Genomic DNA, 20507 nt, shown 5'->3' on the forward strand with positions numbered 1-20507 from the left:
CCTCTCCTAATACTGCTGACACTTACCTGCCCTCTCCTAATACTGCTGACACTTACCTGCCCTCTCCTAATACCCCCGATATCTACCTGCCCCCCTCTCAGACCCCTATATTGGCCTGTCCTTTCCAGATACCCCCCATACTTATTTTTCCTCTCCAAATTTCCCCCATACCTATCTGTCCCCTGTAATACATACCTGCTTTCCTTTAATACCCTCCATACTTACCTGCCCCCCCCCCATCCTCCTTACTTACCTGCCCCCCCCCCTCCTCACTTACCTGCCCATGTGTACAACTCATGCACAGCAGTCCTCATGTAACAAACTTTCTTTGTATCACCTGGGTGAGCAGACGGTGTGATAAGATTCCAACACTCCCTGCAAGTTCACCCCCCTACATCATTCTCTGATATATGTGTAATATGAGGCTGTAAGCTCTGTGGCCAATTCCCCCCCCCCCCCCCCACACCATGTGTGTATGAAAATCTCATTGTTCTCTCCCCCGGATATCCTCAGTGTGTGCAGCATTGTGGAAGACGTGTGATCAGTGTCCATCTCTTCCTACTCTCTGTGGACCCCCTTCCCTGCTCCTCCATCAATTTCTCTGTTCACAGTTCATGTCACCTGTCAGAGCTCCACCGAGTCCAGCCCCCTTCTCACTCCGACAGCCAATAGAATCAGATCCTACGTTTATCAGATTTGTCTGGCCAGAATCCTGAGTGTTCAGTTCACTTCTCAGTAGAACACCCAGATACTTCTCTGACCTCCACTCCGATCACAGAGATCCTCCGTCCACCCAGATACTTGTCTGACCTCCACTCCGATCACAGAGATCCTCTGTCCACCCAGATACTTCTCTGACCTCCACTTCAATCACCTTCCACTCCGATCACAGAGATCCTCCGTCCACCCAGATACTTCTCTGACCTCCACTCCGATCACAGACATCCTCCGTCCACCCAGATACTTGTCTGACCTCCACTCTGATCACAGAAATCCTCCATCCACCCAGATACTTCTCTGACCTCCACTCCAATCACAGAGATCCTCCGTCCACCCAGATACTTCTCTGACCTCCACTCCGATCACCCTCCACTCCAATCACAGAGATCTTCCATCCACCCAGATACTTATCTGGCCTCTACTCCGATTACAGAGATCCTCCGTCCACCCAGATTCTTGTCTGACCTCCACTCCGATCACAGAAATCCTCCATCTACCCAGATACTTGTCTGACCTCCACTCTGATCACAGAGATCCTCCATCCATCCAGATACTTGTCTGACCTCCACTCAAATCACAGAGGTCCTCCATCCACCAGATACATGTCTGACCTCCACTTCGATCACAGAGAACCTTCATCCCCCCAGACACTTGTTTGACTTCCACTCTGATCACAGAGATCATCCACCAGATACATGACTGACCTCCACTCCAGTCACAGAGAACCTCCATCCCCCCAGATACTTGTCTGACCTCCACTTTGATCACAGAGATCTTCTATCCACCCAGGTACTTGTCTGACCTCCATTCTAATCATAGAGGTCCTACGTCCATCCAGATACCTGTCTTACTTCCAGCTCTGATTACAGAGATCTTCTGTCCATCCAGGTACTTCTATCCGACCTCCACTCCCATCACAGAGGTCCTTCATGCACCCAGATACTTCTGTCTGTCCTCCACTCAAATCACAGAGGTTCTCCATCCACTGGACACTCATTTACTTGTCTGACCTCCACTCTGACCACAGAAGTTCCCTGTCCACAAGACACTCTGGTACTTCTGTCTGACCTCCATTCTGATCAAAGAGAACTTACATCCACCGGATACCCAGACATTCACCCTGACTACTGCACTCCACCCTCCATCACATGGTCCTGCTAAGTGAAATTTCAACATCTAAGGTAAGAAATATTATAATATCTAGATCCTGATTATTCCCATTTCTGATTACAGCCTACACTGCCAAATACCCTTCATCATTCCTGCACGTTCGGTTACATCCTCCAATCATTTCCTGCACTCCTCAGTTACACCCCCCCACCCCCCAATCATTCCCTGCACCCCTAGATACACAAACTATGCAGTCCCTTGCACTCCGCAGTTACACCCCCTAATTATTCCACAAACCCCCAAGTGATGGCCTCTATTTGATTCATGAACTCCTCGGTTACACCCCCTAATCATTCCATGTACTGCTCCGTTCCATCCCCTAACCTTTCCCTGCACCCCCAGTTATACCCCTTATCATTCCATTTCACTCCCCATTTAAACCCCTTAATCATTTCCAGTACCCTCCAGCTATACCACCTAATCATTTCCTGCACTCCCCAGTTCCAACCCTAATTGTTCCCTGCACTCCCCAGTTACACCCCTAATTGTTCCTTGCACCCCTTATTTATGCCCCCTAATTATTCCCTGCAACCTCCAAGTACACAGTTAGGGGTGCACCCCTTATGCACACCTGCCAATTATTCACTGAAACCCTCTGGAAAACCTACCAGTCATTCCCTGCACCCCTCAGGTACACCCCTAGTCAGTCTCTGCACCCCTCAGGTACACCCCTAGTCAGTCTCTGCACCCTTCAGGTACACCCCTAGTCAATCCCTGCACTCCTCAGGTAATCCCCTAGTCAATCCCTGCATCCTTCAGGTACACCCTAGTCAGTCCCTGCATCCTTCAGGTACACCCCTAGTCAATCCCTGCATCCTTCAGGTACACCCCTAGTCAGTCCCTGCATCCTTCAGGTAAACCCCTAGTCAATCCCTGCATCCTTCAGGTACACCCCTAGTCAATCCATGCATCCTTCAGGTACACCCCTAGTCAATCCCTGCATCCTTCAGGTACACCCCTAGTCAGTCCCTGCATTCTTCAGGTACACCCCTAGTCAGTCCCTGCATCCTTCAGGTACACCCCTAGTCAGTCCCTGCATCCTTCAGGTACACCCCTAGTCAGTCCCTGCATCCTTCAGGTACACCCCTAGTCAATCCCTGCATCCTTCAGGTACACCCCTAGTCAGTCCCTGCATCCTTCAGGTAAACCCCTAGTCAATCCCTGCACCTTTCAGGTACACCCCTAGTCAATCCCTGCACCTTTCAGGTACACCCCTAGTCAGTCTCTGCACCCTGCAGGTACACCCCTAGTCAGTCTCTGCACCCTGCAGGTACACCCCTAGTCAGTCCCTGAATCCTTCAGGTAAACCCCTAGTCAATCCCTGCACCTTTCAGGTACACCCCTAGTCAGTCCCTGCACCCTTCAGGTACACCCCTTGTTCTTAACTGCATCCTACAGGTGCATTCCTAATCATGCCTTACACCCCACACACTCCTCACAGCTACCCACCCTTTATTGCCTGGCTGTCCTCTCTCTCTTTAGTTCTTCTTTGGCTGAAGGCAATTCAAGAATGGACAGAGTAGAAGCCTCCAATGTGGATTCCGAACACTATCACAATCAGTAAGTAATGGAGGCAAGACGTGGTGGGGGTATTCCTAAAGAAGGGTGAAGGCAAAATGAACAGAGACCTATAGCTAACTGTAGGTAAGTGTGTATCTCTAGGTAGTAGTATATATCTCTAGGCAGATGTATATATCTTCAGGTAGTTGTATGTAAAGGTAGATGTGTTTATCTCTAGGTAGGTAAGTGTGTATCTTTAGGTAGGTGTGTATATCTCTAGGTGAATATATTTCTCTAGATTAGTAGGTGCCAGGGGCAGACTGACCATTTGGAAACTCAGGCACTGTCCGAGGGCCCGGGGTCAGTAAGGGGCCCCATGAGATGCCCCTGGTACCTTTTTCATAGGCTTTTTTGAGTTTGGGCAAGGACACAGGGGCCCCATGATCCCCTATTGCCCAGGGGCTCCATTCTCAGTCTGCCCCTGGTAGGTGCATACAATATCTCCAGGTAGGTTTATATACCTCTAGGTAGACCTGTATATTTTTAGGTGTATACATTTAGGTAGATGATGTATATGGATAGGTAGGCATGTAAATCTCTTCAGGTAGGTAGGAGTGTATATCTGTAGGTAGGTGCAAATCTTTAGATGGGTAGGTGTGCATCTTTAAGTATGTGTATATATATGTATATATATATATATAAATATATATATATAATGTAGGTGTATATGTCTTGGTAGGTGTTACTATCTCTACATAGGTGTCTTTCTACGGAGGTAGGTGTATATCTCTAGGTAGGTGTGCATATCTTTAGGTAAGTCATTGTATATTTGTAGGTAGGTGGGTGTATACCTCTAAATAGATGTGTATTTTTTAGGTAGATGTATATATTTTAGGTCATTGTATATATCTCTGAGTAGAGAGGTGTGTATCTCTTAGTGGGTGTGAACATCTTACGGCAGGTAGGTGTGCGTATCTCCAGTTAGGTGTATATTTCTGGGTAGGGAAATATATCTCTCTGTAAGTGTATATACCGCGTTTCCCTGAAAATAAAACACTGTCTTATATTTTTTTTTGCCTCAAAAAAACACACTGGGTCCTATTTTCGGGGAAGGTCTTATTTTTTAATGTACAGGTGTGGGCAGGGGGTGCAGGGATGAGCTGCAGGCAGTTGTGGATGAGGGTTAAGGATAGAGAGGGCAGTTGTGAGCTACAGTTAGGTGTTGCAGAGGTGAATTGACAGGTGAGTTTCAGACAGGGTGCAGAGATGAACCACAGACAGGGTGCAGAGGTGAGCTGTGGATGGGGGTGTAGAGGTGAGCTGTGGATGGGGGTGCAGGGGTGAGCTGGGGACAGGGGGTGCAGAGCTGAGCTGTGGACAGGGGTTCAGAGGTGAGCTGTGGACGGGTGGTGCAGAGTTGAGTTGTGGATGGTGGGTGCAGAGGTGAGCTGTGGATGGTGGGTGCAGAGGTGAGCTGTGGATGGGGGTGCAGAGCTGAGCTGTGGACAGGGGTTCAGAGGTGAGCTGTGGACGGGGGTGCGGAGGTGAGCTGTGGATGGTGGGTGCGGAGGTGAGCTGTGGATGGTGGGTGCAGAGGTGAGCTGTGGATGGTGGGTGCACAGGTGAGCTGTGGATGGTGGGTGCAGAGGTGAGCTGTGGATGGTGGGTGCAGAGCTGAGCTGTGGATGGTGGGTGCAGAGGTGAGCTGTGGACTGGGGTGCAGAGGTGAGCTGTGGACGGTGGGTGCAGAGGTGACCTGTGGACGGGGGGTGCAGAGGTGAACTGTGGACGGGGGGTGCAGAGCTGAGCTGTGGACGGGGGGTGCAGAGGTGAGCTGAGGACGGGGGGTGCAGAGGTAAGCTGTGGATGGGGGGTGCAGAGGTGACCTGTGGATGGTGGGTGCAGAGGTGAGCTGTAGACGGGGGGTGCAGAGATGAACCACAGACAGGGTGCAGAGGTGAGCTGTGGATGGGGGTGCAGAGCTGAGCTGTGGACAGCAGTGCAGAGGTGAGCTGTAGATGGGGGTGCAGAGCTGAGCTGTGGATGGGGGTGCAGAGGTGAGCTGTGGATGGGTGCAGAGCTGAGCTGTGGATGGGGGTGCAGAGGTGAGCTGTGGACGGTGGGTGCAGAGCTGAGCTGTGGACGGTGGGTGCAGAGCTGAGCTGTGGACGGGGTGTGCAGAGGTGTGCTGTGGACGGAGGGTGCAGAGGTAAGCTGTGGATGGGGGGTGCAGAGGTGACCTGTGGATGGTGAGTGCAGAGGTGAGCTGTAGATGGGGGTGCAGAGCTGAGCTGTGGATAGTGGGTGCAGAGCTGAGCTGTGAATGGTGGGTGCAGAGGTGAGCTGTGGATGGTGGGTGCAGAGGTGAGCTGTGGATGGGGGGTGCAGAGGTGACCTGTGGATGGTGGGTGCAGAGGTGAGCTGTGGATAGGGGGTGCAGAGGTGACCTGTGGATGGGGGTACAGAGCTGAGGTGTGCATGGTGGGTGCAGAGCTGAGCTGTGGATGGTGGGTGCAGAGGTGAGCTGTGGATGGGGGTGCAGAGGTGAGCGGTGGATGGTGGGTGCAGAGCTGAGCTGTGGATGGGGGTGCAGAGGTGAGCTGTGGATGGGTGCAGAGCTGAGCTGTGGATGGGGGTGCAGAGGTGAGCTGTGAATGGTGGGTGCAGAGCTGAGCTGTGGATGGTGGGTAGAGAGCTGAGCTGTGGATGGGGGTGCAGAGGTGAGCTGTGGATGGGTGCAGAGCTGAGCTGTGGACGGGGGGTGCAGAGGTGAGCTGTGGACGGTGGGTGCAGAGCTGAGCTGTGGACGGGGTGTGCAGAGGTGTGCTGTGGACGGAGGGTGCAGAGGTAAGCTGTGGATGGGGGGTGCAGAGGTGACCTGTGGATGGTGGGTGCAGAGGTGAGCTGTAGATGGGGGTGCAGAGCTGAGCTGTGGATAGTGGGTGCAGAGGTGAGCTGTGGATGGTGGGTGCAGAGCTGAGCTGTGGATGGGGGGTGCAGAGGTGAGCTGTGGATGGTGGGTGCAGAGGTGAGCTGTGTATGGGGGGTGCAGAGGTGACCTGTGGATGGTGGGTGCAGAGGTGAGCTGTGAATGGGAGTACAGAGCTGAGCTGTGGATGGTGGGTGCAGAGCTGAGCTGTGGATGGTGGGTGCAGAGGTGAGCTGTGGATGGGGGTGCAGAGGTGAGCTGTGAATGGTGGGTGCAGAGGTAAGCTGTGGATGGCGGGTGCAGAGGTGACCTGTGGATGGTGGGTGCAGAGGTGAGCTGTGGATGGTGGGTGCAGAGGTAAGCTGTGGATGGCGGGTGCAGAGGTGACCTGTGGATGGTGGGTGCAGAGGTGAGCTGTGGATGGTGGGTGCAGAGGTAAGCTGTGGATGGCGGGTGCAGAGGTGACCTGTGGATGGTGGGTGCAGAGGTGACCTGTGGATGGTGGGTGCAGAGGTAAGCTGTGGATGGCGGGTGCAGAGGTGACCTGTGGATGGTGGGTGCAGAGGTGAGCTGTCGACGGGGGGTGCAGAGGTGACCTGTGGATGGGGGTGCAGAGGTGACCTGTGGATGGGGGGTGCAGAGGTGAGCTGTGGATGGGGGTGCAGAGGTGAGCTGTGGACGGGGGTGCAGAGCTGACCTGTGGATGGTGGGTGCAGAGGTGATCTGTGGACGGGGGTGCAGAGCTGAGCCGTGGATGGTGGGTGAAGAGCTGAGCTGTGGATGGTGGGTGCAGAGGTCAGCTGTGGATGGTGGGTGCAGAGGTGAGCTGTGGATGGTCAGTGCAGAGCTGAGCTGTGGATGGTGGGTGCAGAGCTGAGCTTTGGATGGGGGGTGCAGAGGTGAGCTGTGGATGGGGGGTGCAGAGGTGACCTGTGGACGGGGGTGCAGCCCCCCATTTGCAGCTCACCTATGCACCCTGTCTGCAACTCACCTGTCAATTTACCTCTGCAACACCTGACTGCAGCTCACCTTTGCACATCCCCCCTCCACTGTCCACATATAGTTAGCTAGCTTTGCATAACACAGCTGGCTCCTCTCTATAGTAACTCACGTTTCGGGTCCTATCTTCCCACACAGTGCCCCACGCGCATTCACCGCTCCGCTTCCTCCCTACTCGCCGGCAATCACCCCTGGGGCATTGGCTTCCATGCATTATGCTGCAGGACGAGATGCCCCGCCCCTAAAAACACTGCACCCTCAGATATCTGTTCCTTCCCTGTCCCACAGTAAGTACAGAGGTAGGGGGGTTCTGTGGGAGCGGATGGTGCTGTCACTTACAAGAGGGATTGTCACTTGGAAACACAAAAGCCACGCTTCTGTGTTCATAGGAGACAGTAGATATTGGTGTGCACAGGGCCAGTGCCGGAGGTGGCGGAACAGTGTTCCGCCACGTTCCGGGTGAAAAAAAGCTCTGATCACAACTAGGTCTTATTTTCGGGGAAGCAGAGTATCTCTAGGTGGGTGTATATTTTTGTAGGTGTGTACATTTATAGGTAAGTAGGTGTATATCTATCGGTAGATGTGTATATCTCAAGGTATGGTGTATGTCAGCAGATGTATATATCTCTGGATATCTTTAGATAGGTGTAAATCCTCTACGCAGGTGTATATATCTAGATAAGTAAGTATATATCTCTAGGTACGTGTATATCTCTAGGTACGTGTATAAATTTCTAGGTAAAGTGTATCTCTTGGTAGGTGTATATCTCTAGGTAGGTAAGAAAGTATATACCTTTAGGTAGGTGTTTATATCTCTAGATAGGTGTTTTTCTCTTTAGCTTTGTGTATTTCTATGTAGGTGTGTATATTTCTAGGTAGGGAGGCATGTATCTCTGGTTGGGTAAGTATCTCTCTAGGTAAGTAGGTATGTATATCTCTAGGTAGGTACATGTTTAGGTAGGTGTGTATATCTCCAGGTAGGTAGGTGTGTATCTCTAATAAGGAGTGTTCATCACTAGTTGGGAGCAGGGGTGGACTGACAACTCATGGGGCCCCCGGGCAATAGGGGATCATGGGGCCCCTGTTTCCTCACCCACAGCCAAAAAAAGCCTATGAAAAAGCCTATAAAAAGGTACCAGGGGCATCTCATGGGGCCCCCTACTGACCCCGGGCCCTCGGTCAGTGCCCGAGTGGCCAAATGGTCAGTCCACCCCTGGTTGGGAGTATATCTTTAGGTTGACTTGTTCTGTATATCTCTAGTAAGGGTTGTTTTACTAGGCAGGTGTATATATCACTGGGTGGGTAGGTGTGTGTCTTTAGGTTGATATATCTCTAGGACTGCATATATCTCTATGTAGGTAGCTTTATATCTCCAGGTAGGTGTACATCTCTAAGCAGGTAGGAGTATATCTCTAGGTAAGTAGGAAAGTATATACCTTTAGGTAGGTGTTTATATCTCTAGATAGGTGTTTTTCTCTTTAGCTTTGTGTGTTTCTATGTAGGTGTGTATATTTCTAGGTAGGGAGGCATGTATCTCTGGTTAGGTAAGTATCTCTCTAGGTAAGTAGGTATGTATATCTCTAGGTAGGTACATGTTTAGGTAGGTGGGTATATCTCCAGGTAGGTAGGTGTGTATCTCTGATAAGGAGTGTTCATCACTAGTTGGGAGTATATCTTGTTCTGTATATCTCTAGTAAGGTATGTTTTACTAGGCAGGTGTATATATCACTAGGTGGGTAGGTCTTTAGGTTGATTTATCTCTAGGACTGCATATATCTCTATGTAGGTAGCTTTATATCTCTAGGTAGGTGTACATTTCTAAGCAGGTAGGAGTATATCTCTAGGTAGGTATGTGTATATCTAGGTGTAAAGCTCTGGGTAGATTTATATCTCTAGGTAGGTACTGTATGTGTTTATATCTAGCTAGATATGTGAATTTCTCTAGATAGATAGGTGTATGTCTCTAGGTTGGTGTAAAGCTCTAGGTAGGTTTATATCTCTAGGTAGGTAGATGTGTGAATTTCTCTAGATAGGTAGTTGTATATCTCTAGGTAGGTGTGTATATTTGTGGGCTGGTCTGCAGTGTCACCACCTCATTCCCTGACTGTATGAGAGGACACGGTTCTGTGGTTGGAGTAATGGAGCTCATGCTGAGTGGATCTAATTATCGTTGATCTGTGTCCTTTTCATGGGGTCATTGGATGAGATGGTGACGCTAGACACCAGTCTTGTGGGTGGCATCAGATCCTGATCTGGTTAGGGGCCCCATCTGTGGAGCCCAGTGAATATGGTGCACAACAAACTATGCTGGTGATATGGGAAATGCCTACCAGGGCAGATCTCCATGATCCACTGACGTAGAGAGGTGAGGTGGCTCCTCCATATTGTTCACATGATCTTGGCCTCCTTCTTTCAGGCTCCTGCTCTGGATGACCTCCAATGATCGACCTCTGACCTCCGGATGCTTTCTTAAGCAAGAGAGCTCCAGTCCATGCTCCATGCTGGGTTCACTAACCCATCACAGTCCCAGCGGATCGTCTGACTCCAGTGGCAGCTTTGGCCTTTCTCTGAGTGGTATGGATTCCCCAACAGGGTATGGAGGCCACAGACGTTATGAAAGCTCAGCGAGGATGGGGACTCCCACCAAGAGTGACTACCCACTGACTGTGGGCCCCAAGCGTCTGTGTCTGGTGTGTGGTGACGTGGCCTCTGGCTACCATTATGGTGTGGCATCGTGTGAAGCGTGCAAGGCATTCTTCAAGCGCACCATCCAAGGTAATGAGATGGGGGTGGCAAAGGTATAACAGTGGTGGGTATCAGGATGGGAGTGTTGTCCTTAGAAACGCTATAACCTGATTGGTTTGGATTGGGACCTGATTGGTTGCTATGGCCTAGTGTCACAATGATCGTAATGGTTTCTGGTTTTCCTGCTAATAGCTATGATACCGATGTGAGAAGCCTCAGCTAGAAGCTGGCATTTTCCCACCTGTAGGCCTGTCATTAGTTGTCTTCAACTTTGAGATCTTTTATGGATCTATATCTGTCAGTGAGAGAAAACGTAACGCCTTTCTGTCCAATCACCACACAGGGAACATTGAGTACAGCTGTCCGGCCTCCAAGCAGTGTGAGATCACCAAGCGAAGGAGGAAATCCTGCCAGTCCTGCCGCTTTGCCAAGTGTCTGAAGGTTGGAATGCTGAGAGAAGGTGAGCAGCAACTGCCAGGCACTGCCAAGAGGGATGCCAATGGATGCTTATGGCACCAGTTCTCCTCCTGTCGGAATGACATCCCTGCAGGTGGAGGCAAGACTGGCCCGGTCACACATTCATATGGTCCCATGCGGGTGTGTTCCCTGTGCCAAGAAAACAAATCCACCACACACTGGAGTCTTCTCACAGGAGGCTACTTCCATTCTATGACCATACATAAATATGTATTCATTTTAAGGGGTCAGACTGGACCGTGTACGAGGAGGCCGGCAGAAATACAAGAGGCGCCAGGACCCTGAGGACAACGACTTCACCAGACCACTAATACCCTCTGCCCATAAGAAACCATGTGAGTGCCGCCAAACTGCCCCCACTAAGAGTAAGATTGATATAGAGGACAGCACTGTGAGTTAGAAGGTTATAGAGGCTTGCGCTGGGGGGGAGAGGCATATGGGGGCCGACACTTTGGGGGAGAGGCATATGGAGGCTGACACTTTGGGGGAGAGGCTTATGGAGGCTGGCAGTTTGGGCGAGAGGCATACGGAGGCCGGCACTTTGGGCAAGAGGCATATGGAGACCGTCACTGTTGGTGAAGAACATATGGAGACCAGCACTGTGGGTGAGGGGGATATGGAGGTCGGCGCTTTGGGGGAGAGGCATATGGAGGCCAGCACTTTGGGCAAGAGGCATATGGAGACCGGCACTGTGAGTGAGGGACATATGGAGACCAGCACTGTGGGTGAAAGGGAGTTGGAGGTCGGCGCTTTGGGGGAGAGGCATATGGAGGCTAGCACTTTGGGCAGGAGGCATATGGAGGCCAGAACTGTGGGTGAAGTACATATGAAGGCCAGCACTTTGGGTGAGGGGCATATAGAGGCTGGCACTGTGAGTGAGGATATAGAGGGTAGCACAATTGGTGAGAGGATAATGATGTTGGCACTGTGGGATCTCTGTGGGTTTGGAATGTCCCCATTGACTTTTGGGAAACAGGATAGCTGTCAGCTTGCTGTAATTACTGTTGCCTTTACATCTAGACATGAGGACGAGGATTGTTTCGTACCTTCTGCTAGCAGAGCCAGAGAAGATCTTTGCCATGGCAGATCCCACTGTTCCTGATAGTGATATCAAAGTGCTGAGCACGCTGGTTGACCTCGCTGACCGAGAACTTGTCATGACCATCGGATGGGCCAAACACATTCCAGGTCAGAAATCATTTTCCACTACCCTCCAATTCACTACTATCTTCCCAGTTCACTAATACCCCCAAATCACTACTACCTCATAATTCACTAATACTCACCTAAATGACTACTACCCACACAATTCACTAATAACGCCCTAATTACTATACTTACCTAATGTACTCCCCAGCTCACTACTATCCACCTCCAATTCACTTCCCATTTCACTAATACCCCCTGAATTCATATCTATCTGTCCAATTCACTAATAAACCCCAACAATTCATACCACTTCCCTAACTGGTTAATGTCGGTCCAATTTACTGTTCTCTACCCAATCTACTAATAACTCCAGTTTACTACTACCCCACCGGTCCACTTACATCCCCAATTTACTACTATCCCCCAATTCACAAATATCACCAAAATGTATTACTATTCCCACAGTTTACCCAAAAATTCACTTCTATCCACCCGATTTACTAATATCACCAGTTTACTTCTTGACCCAAAATTAATTTATACTCCCAATGTAACACTGTCCTCTAAATCAGGGGTCTCCAAACTTTCTGAACAAAGGGCCAGTTTTCTGGTCTTCTGACTTTAAGGGGGCCAGACTGTAACTAGTGAGAGTGGAAAATGCAGCAGAAATATTGCCCAATCATTGGCGTCAGTAGAAGGAATAGCGCCCTAATATTGGTATCAGTAATGGGAATAGTGCCCCAACATTGGTCAAAGTGGAAGGAATGGTTCCCCAATACTGGTATCAATGAAAGCAAATTTGCCCCAGTACTGGTATCAGTGGAAGGATTGGTGCCCCAACACTGGTGTCAGGAAAGGACTAGTGCCCAACATTGGTGTCAGGAAAGGACTGGTGCTCCAGCATTGGTGTCAGGAAAGGACTGGTGCTCCAGCATTGGTGTCAGGAAAGGACTAGTGCCCCAACATTGGTGTCAGGAAAGGACTGGTGCCCCAACATTGGTGTCAGGAAAGGTCTTGTGCCCCAACACTGGTGTCAGGAAAGGACTGGTGCCCCAACACTGGTGTCAGTGACAGGAATAGTGCACCATCGATGGTATCAGTGGGAGGAAAAGTGCCCCCATCTTTAGTGTTAGCGGGAGTAATAATATTCTGTAGTTTACGTATATCAGTGGGAGGAATTATGTCCCAATGTTGGTGTTAGTGGAAGGAATAGTGCCTCATGTCAGTGGAAAGAAAAGTGCCCCAAGGGCCGGATAAAGGCAAGCAAAGGGCCGCATCTGGCCCTTGGGCTGCAGTTTGGAGACCACTGCTCTAAATCAGTACTATGCCCTCAATTCAGTAATACCTCAAATTCACTACTAGCCACTCAATTCACTAATAACCCCCAATTCAATAATACCACCCCCACAATTGACTAATATGTGCCCAATTCACTACCCCACTATTTAGTACCGATCATGGGGGGCTGAGTGTCTGTCTGTAAACCCCCCCACTGACAGAGCTGTGTACCTGTGTGTGCAGGATTCCCCTCCCTCTCCCTGGCAGATCAGATGTGCCTACTACAAGGAGCCTGGATGGAGATCTTACTGCTGGGAGTTGTGTTCCGCTCTCTGCCGTACCAGGATGAGCTGTTATATGCTGAGGACTACATCATGGACGACATGCGGTCCCGGGTCTGCGGTCTGCACAATCTCTACATCTGTACAATGCAGCTGGTACAACGATACCGCAAACTCCGCATGGACAAGGAGGAGTACGTCACACTGAAGGCCCTAGTGCTCACTAACTCAGGTACATCCACTGTACACACTGCTATGCTGCACACTGACACCCTGCTATTCCTCCACTGTACTGCTCACTGACACCCTGCTGTTCCCCCCATGTCATGCTCACTGACACCCTGCTATTCCTCCACTGTACTGCTCACTGACACCCTGCTATTCCCCCCATGTCATGCTCACTGACACCCTGCTATTCCTCCACTGTACTGCTCACTGACACCCTGCTATTCCCCCCATGTCATGCTCACTGACACCCTGCTATTCCTCTACTGTACTGCTCACTGACACCCTGCTGTTCCTCCACTGTACTGCACATTGACACCCTGCTATTCCCCCCATGTCATGCTCACTGACACCCTGCTATTCCTCCACTGTACTGCTCACTGACACCCTGCTATTCCTCCACTGTACTGCTCACTGACACCCTGCTATTCCTCCACTGTACTGCTCAATGACACCCTGCTATTCCTCCACTGTACTGCACACTGATACCCTGCTATTCCTCCAATGTACTGCACACTGACACCCTGCTATTCATCCACTGTACTGCTCACTGACACCTTGCTATTCCTCCACTGTACTGCTCACTGACACCCTGCTATTCCTCCACTGTACTGCTCACTGACACCCTGCTATTCCTCCACTGTACTGCTCACTGACACCCTGCTATTCCTCCACTGTACTGCTCACTGACACCCTGCTATTCCTCCACTGTACTGCACACTGACACCCTGTTATTCCTCCACTGTACTGCACACTGACACCCTGCTATTCATCCACTGTACTGCACACTGACACCCTGCTATTCATCCACTGTACTGCACACTGACACCCTGCTATTCCTCCACTGTACTGCTCACTGGCACCCTGCCATTCCTCCACTGTACTGCACACTGACACCCTGCTTTTCTTCCACTGTACTGCACACTGACACCCTGCCATTCCTCCACTGTACTGCACACTGACACCCTGCTATTCCTCTACTGTACTGCACACTGACACCCTGCTATTCCTCCACTGTACTGCACACTGACACCCTGCTTTTTCTCTACTGTACTGCACACTGACACCCTGCTATTCCTCTACTGTACTGCACACTGACACCCTGCTATTCCTCTACTGTACTGCACACTGACACCCTGCTATTCCTCCACTGTACTGCACACTGACACCCTGCTATTCCTCTACTGTACTGCACACTGACACCCTGCTATTCCTCCACTGTACTGCACACTGACACCCTGCTATTCATCCACTGTACTGCACACTGACACCCTGCTATTCATCCACTGTACTGCACACTGACACCCTGCTATTCCTCCACTGTACTGCTCACTGGCACCCTGCCATTCCTCCACTGTACTGCACACTGACACCCTGCTTTTCTTCCACTGTACTGCACACTGACACCCTGCTATTCCTCCACTGTACTGCACGCTGACACCCTGCTATTCCTCCACTGTACTATACACTGACACCCTGCTATTCCTCCACTGTACTGCACACTGACACCCTGCTATTCCTCTACTGTACTGCACACTGACACCCTGCTATTCCTCCACTGTACTGCACGCTGACACCCTGCTATTCCTCCACTGTACTATACACTGACACCCTGCTATTCCTCCACTGTACTGTACACTGACACCCTGCTATTCCTCTACTGTACTGCACACTGACACCCTGCTATTCCTCCACTGTACTGTACACTGACACCCTGCTATTCCTCCACTGTACTGTACACTGATACCCTGCTATTCCTCTACTGTACTGCTCACTGACACCCTGCTATTCCTCCACTGTACTGCACACTGACACCCTGCTATTCCTCCACTGTACTGCTCACTGACACCCTGCTATTCCTCCACTGTACTGCTCACTGACACCCTGCTAGTCCTCCACTGTACTGCTCACTGACACCCTGCTATTCCTCCACTGTACTGCTCACTGACACCCTGCTGTTCCTCCACTGTACTGCTCACTGACACCCTGCTGTTCCTCCACTGTACTGCACATTGACACCCTGTTATTCCCCCCATGACCTGTACACTGGCACCCTGCTATTCCTCCATTGTACTGCACACTGACACACTCTATCCTCCCTATGTACTGCACACTGACCCACTGCTATCCTCCCCATGTACTGCACACTGACACCCTATGCTGACACTGCCTGCCCTCACTTTGTTCTCTCTGTCCTGCAGACTCGGCACACATTGAGGACGGGAGGAGTGTTCAGGATTTGCAGGATCTGCTTCAGGAGGCACTACATGAGTATGAGCTGAGCCATCACTGTGATGAGCCGCGGAGAGTCGCTCAGCTTCTGCTCACTCTTCCTCTCCTGCGACAGACTGCCAGCATGGCGGTCCAGCACTTTCACAGTGTGCGGGCTCAGGGCAGAGTGCCAATGCACAAACTATTCCTGGAAATGTTGGAGGCAAAAGTGTGACTGAGCAGAGAGTGGTCCTGGGCTGACATACTGAACCTGTGACCCTATACAAGTCTGGGCATTATAAATGGCAGTACTCCCATCTGTCTGCTGCTTCACTGGCACATGTGATATGACAGACAGAGGGCACCTCCAGCATGGGACCTTCCTTCCAGGAGATCAGAATTCCAACAAACTTGTGTGAGGGCCCATCACATCCTGAGAAAGTGGGCTCTGCACCCCTGACTGCACCCCTCTGTTCCTGATTCAACCTTTCTGTCCCTGTCTGAACCCCCCTATCCCTGACTGCACCCCTATGTCCCCCACTAAACTGCTCTGTCCCTAACTGCACCCCACTTTCCCTGACAGAACACCCCTGTGTCCCCCACTAAACCTCTCTGTCCCTTACAGATTCTCTGTGTCCCAAACTGCACTGCTATGTCCCCCATTAAACCCATCTGTTCCTGACTAAACCCCTATGTCCCTGGCTGTAACTCTATGTCCCTGACTTCTCTTTTCTGTCCCTGATTGAACCCCCTGTCCCTGAATGAACCCCTCTGTCCGTGACTGAATCCCTATGTCCCTGACTGTAACTCTATGTCCCCAACTACACTCCTGTGTCCAAATCTACACCCCTCATCTGCACCCCTCTGTTCCTGATTCAACCTCTCTATCCCTGTCTAAACCCCCTATCCCTGACTGCACCCCTATGTCCCCCGCTAAACTTTGCTGTCCCTGACTAAATCCCTATGTCCCTGACTGTAACTCTTTGCCCTTGGCTGCACCTCTCTGTCCCTGACTGAACCTCCTGCCCCTAACTGCACCCCACTTTGCCTGACAGAACACTCCTGTCCTGAGCTGCACCCCTGTGTCTGCACACTAAACCCCTCTGTCCCTGATTGAACCACTATGTCTCTGTCTGAACTCCCTGGCCCTAACTGCACCCATATGCCCTCCATGAACCCCTCTGTCCCTGATTAAATCCTTATTCCCCTGATTATAACCCTGTGCCCCTGGCTGCACCTCTATGTCCCTGACTGAACCTCCTGTGCCTAACTACACCCCACTTTCCCTTACTGAACACCCGATTTGAACTGCACCCCTGTGTCCCTTACAGAATCTCTGTGTTCCAGACTGTACCCCTATGTCCCCCATTAAACCCTTCTGTTCCTGACTAAACCCCATGTCCCTGGCTGTAACTCTGTGTCCCCGACTGCACTTCTCTGTCCCCGACTGCTCTTCTCTGTCCCAACTGCACTTCTCTGTCCCTGATTAAACCCCCTGTCCCTGAATGAACCCCTGTCCCAGGATGAACCCCCTGTCCCTGATTGAACCCCTGTCCCTGGATGAACCCCTCTGTCCGTGACTGAACCCCTATATCCCTGACTGTAACTATATGTCCCCAACTGCACTCCTGTGTCCCAATCTGCACCCCTCTGTTTCTGGCTGCACCACTCTGTCTCTGACAGCACCCACCTGACCCCAACTCCACTCCTATTTTAAAGACTGCACCTCACTATCACTGACTGATCCCCTCTGTCCCTGATGGCACCCCATTATCCCTGCCTGCACTTTGTGTCCCCGACTGCTCCCCTCTGTCCTTGAATTTAACTCTCTGTCCCTGAATGCAACTCTGGTCTTGACTGCACTCCTATGTCCCTTTTTTTATCCACCACACCTGGCTGGACCCTCCATTCCTGACTACACCCCTCTGTCCTTGACTGTACCCATCCACTCCATGCTCTCTATCCCCTGGTGTATCTGGCCTTTCTTTTTGTGCCTGCTCCTGGCCACTCCGTCACTAGTGCTCCGGGCCCCTCTATCACCCACTGTGGTGGCCCCCCTTGTCCTTAGCTTCATCCAGCCTCTCATTCCTTGCCTCCCCACTTTGGCAGACGCTCCTCAGGATAAAACTTCCCTCACTTTTTTCTTCAACATGTATCATTTGTTGGTGATGTATCGGCAGGGATCCTCATGGGTGGGGCAGACAATTTACCCACACAATGGTCAGAGCACCTACTCTTCAGGAATTAGATGAGTCCTCCCATCTCTTCTCCTGAGGACCCGCCTTCGTCTCCTGAGGACCCGCCTTCTTCTCCTGGAAATGTTCTTTCTACAATTGCACAAAATCACCTTTTCTGCTATTTATTGATTTCTGATTTACCTGACAGAATAGATTCAGGGACTCATTTGGGTATATCCAAACTGAAATGAATCCTGATTAAAGACAGACAATTCACAGATGAGGTGGAGCCTCTGTGAAGGTCATAAGAATTTCCTGTCTGCAAATCAGAATAAAATCCCTGCAATCCCATCTTTGTAATGTGTGTTATGAGAGATCCATTCCTCTATGTCTGTCTCCTCTCCGCTGGACGCACAGAGCAGTGCAGTTGGGGCCGGGTCAGTTTTTCCGAGTCTCGGCCATCGATGGCATCTCTCTGACCTTCTCACTAAATTATTTATTAAACCTAACTATTAAATTATTATTATCTTTCACTATCCAATGATGGAGGAGATTAACGAGGATGGACAAAAACGCATTCATTAGTTCCTCCACCTTGTTCCACTATCTCCTAATGAAGTTATTCATCATGGTGGCTAATTGAATATTGCGGAAATCCTTCACTGCGCTGCAAGGTTCCAGCATCAATCACCCACACAGCAGACAGTGATGTAGATGACTATTATTGGTCAATGATGGAGATCGACAGGCTCTTACCAGAAAGACCATGAATGACCGCCATTATGGAGAGCCTCACCAGCCATTCACTGAGAAACATAAAAGTGTCTATATAGTTACATATGGCTGAAAAAAGACAAAAGTCCATCAAGTTCAACCATATAGAGTTGTGTTCAAAATAATAGCCGTGTGTTGAGAAAAGTGAAATAAAGCTCAAAATCCTTCTAATAGCTTTTATTTCCATCCACACAAATGCATTGGGAACACGACACATTCTATTCCAAATCAAAACATGAAGAAAAATACATCAAATTTGTGTTGTTCCTCTAAAAAAATTGAAGAAAAGTGAATATTAGACTGTTCAAAAAAATAGCAGTGTTTGTATTCTTCTTTACAAACTCAAACATTCACTATATAAACTGAAAAATGTTTGAAGATTTTGCTTTCCTTTGAATGACTTCATGAATATTTGGTTGTAGTCGCACTGTTTCTGAGAACTGCTGTACATCTGTGTTGCATGGAGTCACCCAACTTCTGGCCCCTGTGATCAGGTATTCCAGCCCAGGATGATTGGACCACATTCCACAGTTCTTCTCTATTTCTTGGTTTTGCCTCAGAAACGGCATTTTTGATGTCACCCAAGTTTTCTATTGGATTAAGATCCGGGGATTGGGCTGGCCACTCCATAACGTCAATCTTGTTGGTCTGGAACCAAGATGTTGCACGTTTACTGGTGTGTTTGGGGTCGTTGTCTTGTTGGAACACCCATTTCAAGGGCATTTCCTCTTCAGCATAAGGCAGCATGACCTCTTCAAGTATTCTGATGTATTCAAACTGATCCATGATCCCTGGTATGCAATAAATAGGCCCAACACCGTAGTATGAGAAACATCCCCATATCATGATGCTTGCACCACCATGCTTCACGGTCTTCACAGTGTACTGTGGCTTGAATTCAGTGTTTGGGGGTCGCCTGACAAACTGTCTCTGCCCACTAGACCCAAAAAGAACAATCTTACTTTCATCAGTCCACAAAATGTTGCGCCATTTCTCTTTAGGCCAGTCAATGTGCTCTTTGGCAAATTGTAACCTCTTCAGCACGTCTTTTTTCCAACAGTGGGACTTTGCGGGGGCTTCTTGCAGATAGCTTGGCTTCACATAGGCGTCTTCTAATTGTAACAGTCCTCACAGGGAACGTCACACCTTCTTTCATCTTCCTGGAGCTGATTGTTGGCTGAGTCCGCACCATTTTGGCTATTCTTTTATCCATTCCAATGGTAGTTTTTCGCTTTCTTCCGCGTCTTTCAGGTTTTGGTTGCCATTTTAAAGCATTTGCAATCATTTTAGCTGAGCAGCCGATCATTTTCTGCACTTCTTTATATGTTTTCCCCTCTCCAATCAACTTTTTAATCAAGGTACGCTGTTCTTCTGAACAATGTCTGGAACGACCCATTTTCCTCAGAATTTCAGAGAGAAATGCACTGTAACCAGCATGTACAACATTTGCTGCCTTCCTTCCTTATATAAGGGCAATAATTGCCACCTGTTTTTCAAAGAATAAATGACCTCACTAATAGAACTCCACACGGCTATTATTTTGAACATGCCCCTTTCAATTAGTGATTCAATTACACAGAATCAGCAGCATGCATGTCATGACTGTTGGGTCTGTTGGATTTCTATTACTCTACTACACCTGCTAGTAAATTATTTGCCATGTAGAAATATAATTTCTACCAAAAACAGTGATTGATCCGGTTAGTGATGTCTGACGGCTATTATTTTGAACACAACTGTATGTCAGGCTGATCTCTGATTTCAGCTGTCAGCACTGATCTGAGCTCTACAGCCCCAGGCATCTGATGAACTACTGTTTCTCCAACCTGAATAATGAGCCATGAACACGCAGACAAGTCATCCAATAAAGAT

The 20507-nt window shown here is 49.8% G+C and overlaps 1 protein-coding gene across 1 annotated transcript; it reads left to right on the forward strand.

The window, feature by feature from the left end:
• The first annotated feature begins 9541 nt into the window (after positions 1-9541).
• Positions 9542-18212, forward strand: ESRRB (estrogen related receptor beta). The gene is made up of 6 exons (XM_089660575.1): positions 9542-10093; positions 10407-10523; positions 10765-10875; positions 11561-11728; positions 13211-13480; positions 15675-18212. Exons 1-6 carry the CDS (start codon positions 9748-9750, stop codon positions 15917-15919), a joined length of 1257 nt encoding a protein of 418 aa, XP_089516701.1. The 5' UTR covers positions 9542-9747; the 3' UTR covers positions 15920-18212.
• Positions 18213-20507: the final 2295 nt, after the last annotated feature.

The sequence above is a fragment of the Staurois parvus genome, unplaced genomic scaffold (genome assembly GCF_062004578.1).
Source record: "Staurois parvus isolate SC_StPar_1 unplaced genomic scaffold, SC_StPar_1.0 ptg001253l, whole genome shotgun sequence".
NCBI classification, from domain to species: Eukaryota; Metazoa; Chordata; class Amphibia; order Anura; family Ranidae; genus Staurois; species Staurois parvus.

Coding starts and splice junctions, on each gene's coding strand:
- ESRRB (XM_089660575.1), top strand. CDS start 9,748: ATGACCTCCAATGATCGACCTCTGACCTCCGGATGCTTTCTTAAGCAA. Junction 11,729..13,210: donor ATGGGCCAAACACATTCCAG/GTCAGAAATCAT, acceptor CTGTGTGTGCAG/GATTCCCCTCCCTCTCCCTG. Junction 13,481..15,674: donor CCTAGTGCTCACTAACTCAG/GTACATCCACTG, acceptor TCTGTCCTGCAG/ACTCGGCACACATTGAGGAC.